A 17,974-nucleotide genomic window follows, 5' to 3' on the forward strand; every position below is an offset into this window, starting at 1 on the left:
AGTGAGTTTCCCTTTGCTTCATATTGTTGTTTTCCAATAGTAACAGCAACTGTTACCTTCAGGGTGTACTCACACTAATCTATTCAAACCGTGCTTGGGTACATTTTACCCCCATTTCCCAGTTCGTTTGACAAATGTGAGGGCTCCATACCACGCCCGGGTGCAGTTTGGTTGGCTGGCCTGGTTGGAAGAGGTGGTCTGGTTTGGTTGGGCTCAGGGGAGCTTGTAGTGTAAGTAGGGCTGCTCGATTATGGGAAAAATCATAATCACGATTATTTTGGTCATTATTGTAATCACGATTATTCAAAACGATTATCAGTTGAAGTCAAAATTATTCATCCTCCTGTGAATTTATTTTTATATATAAATATTTCCCAAATGATGTTTAACAGAGGGTTTTTTTTTACAGTATTTCCTATACATTTTTCTTCATCTGGAGAAAGGCTTATTTGTTTTATTTCAGTTAAAATAAAAGCAGGTTTGAATATTTTGAAACCTATAATAGCTCGATATTATTAGCCCCTTTAAGCAATATATGTTTGATTGTGTGCAGAAGAAACTACTGTTATACAATGACTTATCTATTTTCCCAAATTAAGCCTTTGAATTTCACTGAATACTAGTATCTTGAAGAATATCTATAAAGATAATGTGTAAAATATAATGTGCTGTCATCATAGCAAAGATAAAAGTAATCAGTTTTTAGAAATGAGTTATTAAATCTGTTATGTTTAAACTGTGCTTTAAGCATCTTCACTGTATTTTTGATATTATTATTGATTAATAATAAAAACAGTCGGCAGCAGAAGAAATACTGCACGCTGTCACTTTAAGAATAGTGCGGCTCTGATATGGTTTCTCTTTCACGTGTCATTTGATTCTTAACTTGTTAGTTTATTACACAAATGAGGGTTAATATGAATAATCACTAAACACCGCGCTTTGACACAAATGTGCATGTATTTGACCATTAAAGCGCTCACATTAAGATCGCGCTAGATGTGCGTGTGCTCTGCTGTCCGAGGCTAAGCACGGCACACAAACACAAACACACACACGCTACCTGTCCGAGGCCAGACACGGCGCGCACACACACAACAGCACGTGCTCTTTTGCGCTTTTAAAATTATGAATGATGCGCATCCCGTGCTGCAAAAGTTATTACAGCACATGCTTTTAGTCATTTTCACGTGGAACTGAGCTTTGCAGAGGCAAAGAGTTTTCAAACGTGTACAACTAGAAAGGGGGCGGTACGTGATGGAATAATCGGTTATCTCGATTAATGGTTTTTCATAATCGTTAAAAGCCGAAATCGAAATCGGATTTTCGATTAATTGCACAGCCCTAAGTGTAAGTGCAAAGAAGACAATCTTCATCGTACGGAGCGAGCACGCTTCTCTACTTAATTGAACAGTTGCATCATCGATGAGGTAAGCATGCTCGGGCTCAAAAGGTAAAAAGGAAGTGGGAATCACTCTGATACGAAAAGCATTTTGTATATATTGGCACTCCTTTTTGTAAAACATCTCATCTCTCTGGTGACAAAATTAATATAATACAGTATGAAGTTAAATGACTAAATAACTGTAAGTACTCACGCTGATACCAATCGAATCACCAAATTCAAGACTTTTCATTGGCAGACATAACCATTTCCAGGGAATCAAAACCATAACCTTAGCATAACAAAGCCTATTCTCAATATTTGAACTACAGTTATGCAACTTCAGTACTTTACCCGTTATCAGCATTGCATGCCACCTCAAATTGCCAGCTCTTATTGGAATATATTTCCAGTCACTACAAGATGCCAATTCTGAATCACTGTACACTTAGAAGAGTCATCCAAATTGCTTTGATTCACGTTATCCCTTTCTATTTATCTCTCTTAAAAAATCGTTGAGAGTTATGTGATAAAATATTCATCATACCTCCAATTTACCCTAACCATATTTTCAATTTACTCTCAGATACCAAAACGGCAATTGCACTGGAATACGACCCTCATTCTCAGTGGGAAAAAGCTCTGATCTACTGAGAGTCACCGCTGTGTCTGCCGGCTGGGTTTGCTGCAGGGAGGCTGATACTGAGGTAACAGGATGGGTAATTAGGTTGGAAGTCTGGATCTCGCAGAAAGACCCCCTCGCCCTTCCTCTGCTAGACTTTCTTCAATCCAACTAAAATTAGAGCTGAGCCAAAGGCAAGGCACAACAACCGCAGAGGGTCAAACATGAGACCAGGAAGTAAGGGAGGAAGAAAACTGCAGTTTGGCAGAAGAGAATGAGCAGGCGAGAAGAATTACTAAGACCTGTAGAGAGCGAGTATAGGGGAAGGCAGAGACAGCCTGCGGTGGTCAGCGTTGTGACTAAAGCACAAGGGACGTGTGGGAAGCCTACGGCTCGGTAAAGCACACACTTCCCCACCCCCACACCTCTTTTCAAGGCAACTATTTAACATAAAAATTGATTTATATCGAGCCCTAAATTGCTTCCGAGGGAATCGCTCCTGTGGTAGCACAGACAGGGGTCTTGAGTCAAGTGCGTGTGCTAATGAGGCCCAGGGTTTCCATGTGAACAGGGAAGAAGAGCAGCAGCGTGTGCGGACGTGTCAATGCAGACCGTAGCGGTGACCTGTGACAGACTGTTGGGTTTAAACTACATTCCCAACAAGGAGCGATCTTTAAAAGGTGAATCCGGGGTTAGCTTGAGGAGGCGGATTCACTTGGAAACACTAACGATAAAAAGCATAAACTACATCAACTGCAATAACTTTCCACATGAAAACGCTCCTGAGGCTTTGCTGCCATTTCAGTCTCACTTCGAGCGAACATATTGGCAGCAGACCAGTGAAGAGGAAGGATGATAGAAGGCGGATTTGTACCGTTGGCGTGGGTTGTAGGTCAATGTGAGAACGGTTTCCTTTTTAGTCATTTAACTTTGCCAAACTATGCTCTGAAAACACAAGGATGGAAGTAATTGCTGGTCTATAAATACATAAAGACTCATTGCAAATGTTCTGCAACACTGTCTTCATCAGCAGGAAGACATGATACTTCCCCCAGAACTTAATGCTTGTTTAGAACAGCCCAAAGGCCAGACTGGCGCCCACTTCCCTTCAAGCTGCGTAGCGCCCTGCAGGTCTCATTGATTCTCATCTGTTGAATCAGATACCTGAGTGCAGTCGCATTAAATACACATTCCATTAAACACACCACAATCGTTCAGCAGACCCTGCTTACATCAAGGTTTGATCTAAACATAGTTTTCTAAGTGCCCGGCCTGTGAAAGCATATCCTCATTGCACATTAAAAGTATTCAAGAGTAAATGGGGTTCTTTTAATTATTCATGAGGGCTGCGTGATGCAGCTATCTTATATATGCTCGGTTTCAGAATATGCTCAGCACAGGAACCACACGGACTGTGCACATTATTGAACTTACAACGGGAGTCTATGGTGAACCCATACAACAGCCGCCCAATGGACATCGTGTGAAAATGAAATTTTGCTAACTTTTTAAGAGGTACAACCCAAATATTTCTGTAGTAATCAACATGCAAGTGACGCTGACCATAGAGCTTAAGTATTTAATCATTTATGTTCATTTCTTCAATACCACTCCTAGGTCTAGGCTTTCCCCAAGGTCCCAATTATAACTCATATTAAGACATATCCCTCACTCCAATCAACATGTGGATGATTCCAAATACAGATGTAAAAGTGCTCTTAACCACTTCCAGAGATGGTTAAAAAAAATGCATTTGATCAGACTGCTCTCTTATTGTATGTATCATGTGGTCAAGAGTCATTAAAAACCACATATTGCATTCAGATCACATATTATATAGAAGGATTCGGTGAAAAAAATAGGGTTTTCATACTTTGCTGTATTGTACCAAAATTCTGGGTGAAATTGTCACATCCCAATTCGTTTCATTAGCTCAATTTCCCACTGGCTGGAAAGCAAGAATGTGGGTTCAATGCATCAGTACTTGTGCTTCAAATCAAGCATGTGAAAAAAATGACAGGTGAAAAATAAAAACAATGACAAGAAGACTGCCGTTCATATTTGTTCAGTACTTCTAACTCATTAATTTGATCTATATTAAAGTATTTAAACTTGAAATCTTGAATAAGGAAATTCAGAGGATTCAGATACAACTTTGCGGTCCAGCAAATTGTATTTGCCTGTAATTTATGCAATCCTCTCGAAGACCTTAGTTAGTCTGTTTGGGTGGTTTACAGGGGCTGAAGCTAAATTACATGGGACAAGGTTAAATTCTATTGCTTTAACCCTTACGCTTAGAGCTTTAAATACAAAAATAGCCTAGAGAGCCATTAAAACCTAAACAGAAACATTTTAGAGCAAAATACCTTGACAAATTACTTAATCCTCTGATAAAGATGTTAGTTAAGTACACTGAGAATGTAATGCACTTTGGAGAATCAACTCTTACAGCAATGTTTTAAATGTCACCCAAACATTTTTCATACAGGAAACTACAAATGGACAATGTTTTCCTTTTAGTCATAAATGATGACTTGGCTTTACTGTCCAACACCCACATCAGCTTTAAAAGAGACACACAAGCCACTGCTTGAAATCAATTTTTTTTTATTTTGACATAGCAGGTAAAAACATCTGAAGTTATTCACTTTTCTCTTTGTAGTCGTATGTAATAATCTGTAGGATGCGCCAACTTTCAAACAAGCTTGAATGACTTTTAAAATGGAAAAAAAGTGTTTGTTACCCTAAGTCACTGAAAAGCTTCTCTGACCCCAAAGGCTTTAATTTGCTCCTACTGAGATAAGGCCAACAGCTATGCTGAAAGACAGGCACTTCAATAAACTCAAATCCAGTTTAGCTGCATTGCAAATACAGGCTCACCAATCTCTTTAGGAAAACAAAAAGAATACAGACTCCTGGCACTTGTTTTTCATCACTAATCCCAAACAATTCCCATGGTTTTCCGACATTGTGTTAGGTGCTTCTGCTTTTATGTGGATGTTGGAAATCATGCAATGGAATGCTTCTCAAGCGACAGCCAAAGTGAAGGTGTCCAACTCTTTGTCCTGGAGGGCTTCGGATTACTCAAGCCAGACTCCACATGGATGGATTCAATTCATTTTCATCGCATCACATTGACAGAGAGACCTTTAGGAGGCTTTAGTTATTACCAGCATTTCACACTGAAGGAGGTGGCCAGCAGCCATGGCTCTCTAGGACGTGAGCCAGAAACAGTCACAACTCCTCCCCGTGCACTCAAACCCCTGATTCCCTGGAGAGCATATACTGGTTAGGTGCAAAACTAGAAAAATAGCCATGCAAGAAGAAGGAAGACAGACAGACAGCAGTGAGAGCGTTCCATTTGCATTCATAAAGCCACGCTTCCTGTTTTCAGCATGCACAATGCGTGTTTAGAGAAAAGAGCTGCCAAGCCACAATCCCCACTTTCAGGCCACCACACACATGCCTTGCACATTACCCCAGAGGCATTTCCCCAGCAGCTGTAGGCAATGGCTGTCTGATGACATGACTACTCAAGCAAAGACCCATTAGGCGCATACGATAGGCTTCATTCATGAGACTTCCCTAATTCCTTAACAGCCTTGTATGTGTAGTGGAAATATATCTTCATTATTATTTATCATGAAGCCTGTATGCACATTGGTCAACCTCCAACCCACACGCACGCACTTCCAATTGTTTGATGGCACTTGAGCTGTGCTTGATGCTTATTAAAATTCATGCCGAGGACTGATTTGTCTCTAACGCAATAAGACATTAGTCCTGTTAGCCAGTCAGCTACCAGTAGCGGCTCCTTGGGGGGACGGACACACTGTCATTGGCGGTAATTGGTCAAAATGACAGCCTTGAATCCTACATGCTGAGGAAAAAAAAGGGAGCTACAGCGATATACAGAGACAGCAACACACATTCACAAATGCCATGCACAATGCCAAAAGCAGACTCCGCACAGCGAGGATTAGAAAACAAAGGAGAATTTATGGAAAGCTCTCAATTAGCGGAACGGACCTTTATCCAGAAGGTAAAAAAATGTTAGTTTGATTTAGATCAACAATTATTCTGTGAAGCCCTGGAGATTTTTGCTTTTGACAGAAGATACAATTGTGATTCATACCAGCACCGGCAGCATAAACCCATTCATAGAGATCTACACAAGAGCAAGACGAAAATTACCATGGCAATTAAAGGACAAAGTCTGTGCTAGGAGATAGGGGCTGGACAGCTCTAAATTAGCATGTACGATCCTCCGAGCGAGGAAACGGGGAAGACATGCTTGTCTTGCAGAATAAAAGCACTGGAGTATTGTCTGAGGTAGATGTCTGGAGAGCCCAGACAGAATTTTTCGAGCTTGTTAAAATGATTTCTTGGCCAATATGAGCAGGAGAGGACAATTTAAAAGATGAACATTTAAAGTTAAGTGTGCTTAGAAAGCACTTGATGAGGAGAACAGCACAGAGAAACTTTTCAGCACAGAGAAATGACCTTGCGTAATGACTAGCCATAGCACCAGGAGCTCAAGGCTTCTGCTTTAACCCATTAAGAAGCTGTTGGTTCGTACTTTAGCTGACAGGACCATCGACTTCTGCAATTCCAGCCCATTCAGAAGCTCTCCACGAGGACAGTCCATGTTCCATAATGACTGCAGGTGCTTAAAAAGGGTAAGATTGCTCTTACTCTGCCAACAAACACCTGTCTTTTCCTGTAGGAAAATTGAAGTTCAATCAGCAAAACAAGCAAGAGTGAGAAGCGCGCACGCACACAAGTCAGAAACAAACATCTGAATCATCATCCATGATGAGTTCATTCATTACATTAGGCCACTGGAGCTACAAGTAATTACTGAGCTGAGCCTACAGTGGAAACCGGAAACAAGCCCCATTAGGACAATGCAGCTCTGTTAAATGTTATTTAACGCTTCTTGCAGAACATGCAGATTTGGAAAGGTTTGAGTCATCAAAACTAAAAACTACAGAGAAAAACAATTAAAAGTAACATAACTCTATCTTAAATGGATAAACATGGTCTTGCAGATACTGTGAAAAGAATAACTGACCTGAGGAGAGGTCTGACATTCTTGTTTAATCTCTTTCTGATTCCAGGAATTGCCGGGCATCACAACCTGAGGGAAGAGAGAAAGCTGTGAGCAAACAACCAAACATGGACATGATGAACTAATTTGTATTGTGGAAGCTCATGCAATCTGCCAAGTTTGAGTCATGCAACTCAAGCTTTCCCAGGTAACTTTTAAATAGGATATTTTGTGGTTGTTGATTTTCTTTTTGATGTCGCTGTTGTTTTAAATACATGTTAAACAAATCGCAAAAGAAAAAAAACAGGAGCAGCATTACATAAAATGGATCTAGATTTAACATTGAGCACTTTTAGCATGAGTTGCATTACAATTCTGCTCTAGAATGTTAGTACACAAATATTATAAGCAAAATCTATTACTGCGTGTTTGTCTGATCTTTTTTTTAACCACTTTACTTTTATATATTTTACACGACTGAATCTTTTAAATCATTGCACGCTGTTACCAAACAGTTTTAAGTACATGAATGTAGCACTACTCACAAATTTAAGGTTAGGGTTACCTTTACAATGCTGCACTTAAGTTTTACAGTCCTCTCCTGTCCTAAAAGCAGCCAACGTGTCTTTGCATCAGACTTGACAAATATGGCCCCTGCAAGCTTAACTTTTAAATTCAAATTATTTCAGGCTGTAATACATTTCCCATATTCTGAGTGAGATCAAAAATAAAATGTCATTCAAGAAAAGTTTAATACATACCCAAGCATCGAATGCTTTAGTTCTCTCTATAGACATTAGGAAGCTATCCAGGTTATTTTAAAGAGCACAGGTCTTACCTCTAGGGTCCTTTTTAAGTATAAAAAGAGAGAGAGACATTAAAGGTGTGCTTTTAATCGTCAAATCAAACACTTTAAACAGACTCCTTTAGTGTGGTTTACGTCTTCAGACTACATGCATTGTTTTAAATTTAAAATTGGGTTTTGAAGAGGAAGAAACTGAAGGTTAGGAGTTATTTAAAAGGCCATTTCAGATTTTATGAAGACAAAGAAAAATAAACCAGGTTAAAGTTTCATAAAAAACAATCTAGGCTTTATTGACAACTGCTGCAAAACATGTTTTGGACAGATTTAGTTACCTATTTAGGCAAGCTTACACATATGTCATTCTGCATTTTATGGAGAGGATACAAGTACTAAATGGCAGTAAAGTACAGTTTGATGTGGTTGGTTTTTTCCTTTTTAAAATTATGTACAATGGAGTCGGTTTTAGCTGCAGTATCCCTTTACATTAGAAAGTGATGACCCTTGTGGAGATTGTTGTCCAAATCCTTCGTTTTGTTTTTTTAAAGCAGTTTGTGCATGCAGTTTACATAGCATGGTGATTATTATCCATGATAATCTGACTGTTGCCTTTTTTTTTTGCTCTTTTAAACATTACGTAGCCAAACATGGATTATTCTAAAGAACAGTTTTGAAGAGTAAGATTATTTTAACAAATTAAGGATTTGAGGACATTCCATCTCAACAGCGTCTAACTGGGCTATATTTCAAAACTCTAAACATACATGGAAAATTATTGAGGCCTAAAATCTACATTAACAGCTTTTAAGACTATTTATTTAAAACAAATGAATACTCAATGGCTGTTGGAAATACCATTAAAAGACATTTTGACAAGATTAATTTATATTCCTTATTACAAAACAGACATTTAGTTTAGGGTTGTTTTGATACGCTAATATTAAACAGAATTTTGAAATGTAGCCTACATGGGAATCTGCAACTGCACCTCAGCAGAGTTTTTAAGGTAACACAAATTAAAGAAGCGTCCTGAGACACAAAAAGTGGCTGTACAGTTGTTAGACTTTACCTTTGAGCTAAATACTTTTTCCAATCTGTGGAACAAACGTTTACCATCGACAAATGCAAAAAAGCAAGGGTAGGTATGAGCAGAGGAAGATATTGGCAAAAACAAAAAACAAATCAAACCAAAAAACAGCCATGTTTAAACTCTAATCCCTTCTAAAGGTTAAGTCGATTCTTGAGGCATTCAAATGCCGTTCTGTCGAGTTTCTTTAAAGTCCGGAGTAAAAAAAAAAACAAAACACAAAACCAAAAACAAACAGACAATTACTTTTGTCGGGTAGCTTAAAGCGTGAGCTGCCATGGGAGACAGTTGTCATGGCGACGCGTTGGGTGACGTTCCACTAGTCAGACTTAGTATCGTCCATAGGGGTGTTCCCTGAACCCAGGTTTAGTCTGTCTCTGAGTGGGAGCTTTTCCACCGGCGGCAGCAGCAGTACGTGGTGTCCCATTCCAGTTATCTTGAGCTGCAGAAACAGAACACAAATTAACCAAAGATGTTCCTAGTACAGTACTTCCATTCAAATCAATCAGCAAACCTATTACATAACCTGTATCTTTAGATGTGCATGCCATGCCTCATTTGCAAATGGTGAAAACTACCATTTACTCGTACTGCAATACTGCTAGCTTTCAATAGAGGAAGATTTTAGTTCAAAGACCTTAACTTTAATAACTATAATGCATTGCGTAAACCATTAGCAGGGGCAAACTAGGTGTTGAGACTCAAAGGGGTCATAACATGAGAATGTTATGAATCACTTTTCCTTCATCTTTTCAAAGAGATCTTTGTCCCTTTACAGCATCATGCAAGTTTCATAATGTCCACATTCTAAATAAAGCATTTGTTGTTTTCAAATCAAGCTACAAAAACAGATAGTTTGGATATTATGTAATGTCGAACTGGCAGAAACTGCCTCCAGAGGCAAAAATACAACAATAGGGTATATGCAGAAGGACTTTTAATTTTGCAGCAACCTGGGTTAAGCACTTCCGGTGAACTGTATGCAGTTTCAAAAGACACGTTTTAAATCGGCTTTCTTTAAAAATCAATGACCTTTACTGTCTTGTTGATAATACAGCATAAAGTGGGTCTCAGATTGCTCAAGAACCACTGCATTAAATTACATTTTCCCATGCCATGTCTTTAAAATGAACATTGATTTTACTCCAGCATTTTCAATAGCGTTTCTGCGCTCGCCTGCTGATCCTGACAGACGCATGCATATAAACAATGCAAAAATCTCATTTTACACAACTAAATGAATGCTGAAGTCTATTTAACTGATATGTAAATTAAATTACAACATCAATGCTGTAAAAAGAACCGCATAAAACTTTTCAAAAAGCCACATTGTACATTCACCGGAAGCATATCAGTATGGGAAAAAAATACTAGCTGTGCATTTACTCAAAAGCCCCACCCACTGACATTCTGTAGCATAAGAGGACACCCGCCAACACCAGATACAAGAAAAGTTCAAAAAGCAAACCAAAACAATTATAAATCAGATAGTGGATACAATGTACAGACGCAAGTTCACAAAGCCATATTTATAACGCGCTTGAATCAGATTACCAATAGGGCAAACGAACAAACTTTACTTTAAAACATCCAGATTAAACAGCTCATTTGAGTCTCTGTAAAGACTTCAGAAAAATACCAGCATCGGGAACAAGTAGATGGCTTAATTTTAATGGTCTCACATCTCAGAGGATTGTACGTTTTGAGCATTTGACTGCAGATTGTTTTTTAAATGAGACTTGCTACAATGGAGAGACTGCAGTGAAACAGAAGCAGTCAACTGTACATATCTGACAACAGCTGCATTAAAATGATTTTAATAATGCCTTATCTGTAAATTAGTTTTATATTGATACGGTTGTCAAAGTAGTCATGCTCAATAGGTAAGGAGCATTAATTCGGCTTCCAATGCTATGAAGTTAACTACTGCCAATAAACCCAGCCCTAAAAAAAAAAAAACATCAACATTTTGCATAGATTTTGTTTTTGTTTAGAGGAATAAATAGATACATTAACCCAAATAAACAAAGAACATTAACAATTAAATTCCATGTCATGACCCCTTTAATTGGCACTGCATCAGATCTGAAAAACCTAATTTCTCACTTATTATCAAAGAAATTCAGAGGTTAAAATAATAATGAATAAACTTACCATAGTTTTCATACCCCTCCTGTGTCTCTCCATGTCCATAGTCATAGTATTCAGTTTCTCTGGAAAAAGCCAAGCAGAAACACTGTTCAAGTACAAACTCTAACACAAGTAAAACTGGCTAGAATTCCATTAAATAACATGGCAAGCCAGCAACAGAGTGCTTTTAAGACACTGGGAAGGTTCCAAAAAGCCTCCATAAACCGCAATAATTATAAACCAAGTTGATATTAGAGGAAACATGGACTTTCTAAGTTCCAAACTTACAGTAATAGTGTTATTTGTAGAATGAACTTACGCTGCTTGTGGCTGACTGTAGTAACTGTCATAAGATTCATAGCCGGTGTCTGCGTAGCTCTCATCATAAGACTGAGGAAATAAAACATGCAAGACAATCAGTGAAGAACAAACATTGAAAATTCTAGTGCATTTTAAAGCCCCTGTCAAACATTTAGGTTTACACTGTTAAAATCAAGCCTTTAATTCTTTTTAAAACTAAGAATTCAGGTTTGGCAATTGTTCGGTATGAGAATTTCTTTTGGACTTTCCATGTGTGCACTGATGCAAAACATCTGCTTAGGACAAATTATACAGGTTTGTCAGATCTTAATATATTAAGCTCTAATGCATTTTAATGTTATAGTGAGGGGAAATAAAAAGGCTTGCTATTATACCACATTTTATGCTCATTACCCTGGCCTCTATCATTCATCAGTGCTGCAGTGTACTACACTAATTACAGTACAATTATCTCCCTAAACCCGTCACTCAGAAGTTTCAATAACGGTCAGATCTGACTGACATAGTATAGGTGGATAAAGAAAATAGCATTGGGAAAAGTGTTTTCCAATGATCAAATTCACAACAGCATACTGGCGTCTAAATGGATTGTGTCTTAAAAAAATAATTGCTTAAGTAAATGGCACAAATATGCATTCAAGTAATTTATCTTGATTGCAGTGTGAAAGGGGCTAATATCTTCAAAGCAAATTCAGAGGATAGTTATTTAAATAAAACACGTACATATTCATCATAGGACTCTTGGGTCTGAGGGGGTGGAGGCATCCGCGGAGCGCCAGGGGCAGGTGGACGGGCACGGTTTGAAGCAGCTCCTCTGGGCAGCTGGGCTGATGGTCCACCTCTGCCTGCAGGAGCTCCCCTTGCAGCTCCACCACGAGGGGGTCCGCCACGGCCACCTCCACGTGGGGGCATACCACGACCCCTGCAGGGATGAAGATTATTATTCCTCTACTCCTCTAAATTTTTAAAGCAGCTCAAACTAGAACAGTCGCAATGCATTTTACATAGGTGTATGGGTTACCTGGGTGCTCCAGGAGGAGGAAGACCTCCACGGCCTCTGATGGGTGGTCCTCCTCGGCCTCTACCTCCGTGTTCCTGACCGCCATTCAGAAACTTCATCTCCATGAACTGCTCCTGGCAAATGTCATCCATCATGTCCTGTGAGAAAGGCACACAGCTTATTAACATGTCTCAAGAAACACGGAAATCACGGAGTGTCTGTTACTCTAAGCTAGAGAAGTGAACTCAAAAACAACCCATTAATCAGATTAAATATTAATCCGCCACCAGTCAAAGCAAGTTACAGTTCAGCAATGCAGGCGGTTTATACTTAAACAATGGGTCATTTGGAATTCATAAATCACTGTACTAAAAACAGATCGCTTAGACAAAACACAACATTAGCATTTCCCAGCAAAATTTGATCTCTGGACTGCAGCATTTAGACTCAAAGCCGATTTCAGAGTACTTACAGGAAACAAAAACTTTTTGATCTCCTCCATGGCATGAGCCATGCGCATGTATGCATCAGGAACAGGAGCAAACACCTCAATAAACACATGAAGCTCCATAGACAAGTGTGCATACTTTGGTTCTCCATTTTTCCTCAACTCTTCCTCCTGAAAACACAGAAATAAAAAGTTCAGCAAATCCAATTTACCCATAGTTATTTAACCTTCATTCGTACAGAGTAAGAAAACAAGAACCGACATTAAATATCCAAAAACCATCCTTTATTTCAAGTTTAAAGCAATCTTAGAAATTCAAAAGCAAATTTTAGGTGCCCCGGGAAATATTGCAGTTCTTGCATACTTTTAAAGATAACCTCAATAGCACTTTACCTTATTCTTGTCCCTCATGGATCCTTTTCCCAGCACGGAGATCTTAGCGCCCGTCTCCTCCTGCAGTCTCTTGATGGTGTTCCCCTGCGGTCCAAGGATCTTCCCAACAAAGTTAAACTGCACAAAGCAATGGGAAATTAAATATTAAACCCACAGTGTTTGAAGAAGCCTACAGTGCTTCACTTAACCTGACTGAACTTGTTTTCAAGGACTGAGAGCTCAATAGTTTTGATCTCCCTGAACAGGACAAGATTAAATGGAATGCAAACAGATCAAAGGCCTGAGTCGTGCTCCCCTCAACACCAAAGTGAAGGGTAACATTAGGCGGTCTGAGAGAACACAACAAAAAAGGGAGAAAAGTCACACTCAGGAGAAAAAAAAAAAAAGGTTCAACATTTAAATTCATAGCTACAACAGTAATATCCTAAGGGTCAGCTAATGAATATTTGCAGCTGACAGAGGTCCTAAAAAAGTAGTGATCTACCAAAATTTGCTGTCTCAAATATTAAGTCCACACAAAAGAATTAAATAGACATTTTTAAATAAGACTTTTTGATTGGATGCAGCATAATCTAAAGTAAAAATTACATATTAATCTGGAATCTGCATAAAGAACGCACTGAATCTGGAATTAGGAGGAGAAAAACTAATTCTAACTAGTCTTAAACTGGCAGGCAAACTTAACAAATAAACACACAAGGTCAAAGAAGAACACTGTCATGCTGTGTAAAACAGCAGAGAACTCAATCGAATTGACTGATCGCCTCTGGCTGACAAGCCATCAAGGGACGCACAAATAAACATGCACTTAGGAAATATCTTAAGACTCCTTGTGACAGACTTAAAGTCTTTCACAGATTGAGAATAAAAAAGTTGAGAATAATATAGTTGCTTAATTCATGATTAGAAAACAGATTGATTAGCTCAAATAGTTATTTTCACTATTAAAGAATGAAATTATGCGTGATCTGAAATAAGATCTACTGTATGACACGGTCTTACAAAATTATTTGAATATCTCCCAAGAATCCTCATATGACCTCTGCTTGCAATTAGGTGTAGCACTTTCCTTCGTTACAAAAATTCTGAAGCAGCACATAAGAATTCAAGAAAATATAGAGGTCAAAGTAAACGTTTGACACTCACCTTAGGGTACTGTTTGACTGGTATGAGAATCCTTTCCTTCAGTTTGATGTTTTTCATAGTAAAGAGGTCCAGGTAGCTTTCTGTATCTTTCTCAGTGTCCCCCTTCTCAATCTTTTCAATTTCTAAAAGGGAAAACAAGCATTATGCATCAGATTTGAACATTAAAATGCATTACTTCAATGCCAACATGTAAAGCAAGAGTTGGTGCAAATTTATGTTTACAAGTTAACATGCTCTGTTTACAAAAAGAATCGCATTTATAATTCAACAGAAGGTCAGAAAGCAGTTTAAAAGGCTAGTCTTCCTCCTTTTAAGTTGAAAACACTAATAAAAGCATCACACTCAATAGACAAACAGTTAGTAGCATCACAACTTTAGTTATATTTCATTGATATAACCTCACAGCAGATACCCGCGGGTCTTAAACAAAACTCTAGGTCATTTCAATAGCAAATGTACTGAGATTTAAGTGTTTGCTTCAGCCTGTAAAGGAAAGTGCTTGCTTCAAAGACATTGGAAGGAAACGCCATCAATCAGCTGGCTCAGCTTCACTAAAGGGCTTTTACTGCTGAACACCGACCAGCTACAAGCCTTTTCAAAATGTAACTTATGGAACTGATAATAACCACGAGATACTGCTAAACTCCCACTAGGCTGATATAAGACATGTGGTGAAACGAGGCCAGGAAAAGACATTTCCTACACCAAAAATCCAGATGCAACACTTCCCACACTGCAGGCACATATGGTCCTGAACATGGTTTTTATTACTACGACAAATCTCAAAGTTAAGACTTTCACCCGTCTTCAATTTCATACGCTCAGGCTTGGACGATTTCATCTAAAGCTTTCCAGATCTTTCCGTCTAGACAAACACGATAATACAGCGCATGGAGGCTGGGACTTGACGCGTACTAAGGAACGCCACGTTGACCTATTGAACACAAAGCGCTTGTTACAAACAACCAACAACGAAATCCTGATATGATTCATTTAAAAATGTTTTATCTGCAATTTTTGCAACTAAAATTGAATCAAATTTACGGATGCGCACAACAAATTGGTTCCGTAAATGTGTACAAAATATGATATTTGACTTTAAAAGTTCGCTTTCGGTTAAAGCTCATCCAGTACGCAGATCACACATCACTGGAGCGGAAATGGGACCGCTGCCCGGGGGGTGATGAGGGTAAATCTATACACCACCACGGGTTCAGAACATGCACACTGGATAATGATACAAAACCCCCACATTTCACCCTCCGTGAAAGCGTTAACAACACACCGAAAATGGCTACAGCAGCACGTGCCTGGTTCCAGCTAAACACACCACCCCCCTCGCTCGCTGTTACGAGACTTTTGTAACGGTCGTCCCGTCAACGACTACAGTCGATTCCATTCACTTCCCTCCAAACAAAACTGCGATTTTTCTTCGTCCATAAAAGTTAGTGGGTTATACGTTCACATTCCGCTCCTGCGTTTCCACAAAACAACGGCTTTACCTGCTGATATAAGTTTCATGGCGTGTGTGAAGGACGGGTCCAGGCTGTCGCGCTCCGCCAGCAGCTGCGGGAGGTATTTGTTCTCGCTTTCCATGTTGAGTTTGTAAGTTGCTGAAGATTTAAACACCGAAAGTCCAAGAGTGAAACTACTTCAGTATCCACGTCCTGCTTGGATGTCGGAACGGGTGAGTGTATGCTGCTGAACAGTGCGCGGTGGTGAGACGCAATGGCTCCTGTTCTCCGGCGTGCGGTTGGAAACAGATGAACAAAAGCTCGAGACGAGCGCAAATGACTTGAGCGAGCGGAAATTACGTCATGAAACTCGATGTATGGGACCGCCCACTTTGATGTGAAACTTTCTATCTTTTAAATTCATATTTTAATAGGAAGCTGTACAATATTATATATGTGCATATACATTAGATTAATCAGTACTGGAGCCAAATCTGGAGCTTATCTTACAAATTTAAATACAAATTTTTAAAAGAGGAAAAATCAACAAATAAATAAGAAAAAATAAATAAATAGTTGTAATTTAATTTTGTTCTATTATCTTTCAATTTCTATATGTTTGGTGACTAAATGTTATTTTAATCAATATATCTGTTTAATAAATCTGTTTTGTTTAAATGCAGCAACATACATTGGATAAAAATATTCATTTTCAAAATGGGGTCTACACAATTATGCTGAGCACTGTCTCTTTGTATTTTTGTTATCTATGTACCATATACATATGAACAATAATATAAAATATCATCTAAATAATCACAGATTTATTGTGAGTATATACATATATTATTTGGATGTAATTAAAAATATAAATAATGTAAATAAAATGATGTATATTATTTTGTATGTATATATTATTATTATTTTCTTATTAATTTGTTATATATTTTTATCTATCAATTCTTCATTAAAATTATTTATATTTGTAGAATGTATATTTCCACACACATACAACATATATATATATATATATATATATATATATATATATATATATATATATATATATATATATATATATATATATATATATATATATATATATATATATATATATATATATATATATATATAGATAGATAGATATAGATATAAGTATATCAGGGGTTTTCAATCTTAGTCCTTGAGGTCCGATGTCCTGCAGATTTTTGCTCCAACCCCAATCAGACACACCTGGGCTAGCTAATCAAGCTCGTATAGGCTTTCTAAAAACATCCAAGCAGGTGTGTTCTGCAGGACACCGGACCTCCAGGACCGAGTTTGAGAACCCCTGCTTTACATCGTACGAGTATAAATTATATACATGATATGATACTCTATATGTAATTTCTCGGAGCCTTATTCTGACTCCCCGTGTAAGTACGAGATACAAAAGCAACTTGTGTTTTTCCAGCAGATGTAAGACTGCTATATATTAATTAATTAATATGCTGTCTGGCTTTTTGGAGACACCCACAACGCTTTGCATACGCATGTTGTGGGGTTCGTGATAAATTATGAAGAAACTGTGGATTTCATAATGTTTGCTGCCCCCTTCTGGATAGAAATGGCAAATGAATTGCATTCAGGAGTTGGTGAAAAACACGAGTATTGACATGGCCAAATATTAACATTTAAAACACGGACCATTGTGCTTATTCATGCAATATGCTTTATTTATTTGCTATTTATTCAATACTTTTCTAAAACACTCCTGGTGTAGTATATTAGATCTACTGCTCTGTTTTGAATCCATATACTATTATATAATTTTTATCATCTCTTTGATAAAAACACAAAGCCAGCTTGTTTCTCCTCTTCTTCTCTTCTGACTGTAAACACATTTTCTCTCTGCCCTGTTTGTGAGGTCAGCTGTGGCTTAGCATTGCTAGGAGGCCCGTGAAACCTTTTTTGTCCAGCGAAAGCTTTCAGAACTGTCACACCTGCTTAGGCCTTTAGCACCAGCAGCGCCTTCCTCCGCTCCCCTTTCCCCTCAGCCTCGCTCAAGGTTAATACACTCAGCTTCTGCATGTCAGACTATTCAGACTCATAAAGAACTGCCTGCTTGCTGACCGCTTTGGCCTTTGAGCTTCGCTTG

At 38.4% G+C, this 17,974-nt stretch overlaps 1 protein-coding gene and 1 long non-coding RNA gene across 2 annotated transcripts; both read right to left on the reverse strand.

Annotated features, from left to right (window-relative positions):
- Positions 1-4,596: 4,596 nt before the first annotated feature.
- LOC147832590 (uncharacterized) lies at positions 4,597-9,305 on the reverse strand. Its single transcript, XR_015516921.1, has 3 exons — positions 9,192-9,305; positions 7,081-7,146; positions 4,597-6,726 (listed from the first exon to the last, which is right to left on the reverse strand). It is a non-coding gene; the product is annotated as an uncharacterized LOC147832590 (long non-coding RNA).
- On the reverse strand, positions 8,120-16,134 carry khdrbs1b (KH domain containing, RNA binding, signal transduction associated 1b). The gene is given in 9 exon segments (NM_213235.1): positions 8,120-9,387; positions 11,100-11,158; positions 11,395-11,465; positions 12,120-12,318; positions 12,418-12,554; positions 12,869-13,015; positions 13,238-13,354; positions 14,384-14,505; positions 15,886-16,134. Coding segments are annotated over 9 exon segments (1,059 nt in total). The 5' UTR covers positions 15,980-16,134; the 3' UTR covers positions 8,120-9,274.
- Positions 16,135-17,974: the final 1,840 nt, after the last annotated feature.

Source organism: Danio rerio, chromosome 19 (genome assembly GCF_052040795.2).
Source record: "Danio rerio strain M-AB ecotype USA chromosome 19, GRCz13ab, whole genome shotgun sequence".
In the NCBI taxonomy this organism is placed as follows: Eukaryota; Metazoa; Chordata; class Actinopteri; order Cypriniformes; family Danionidae; genus Danio; species Danio rerio.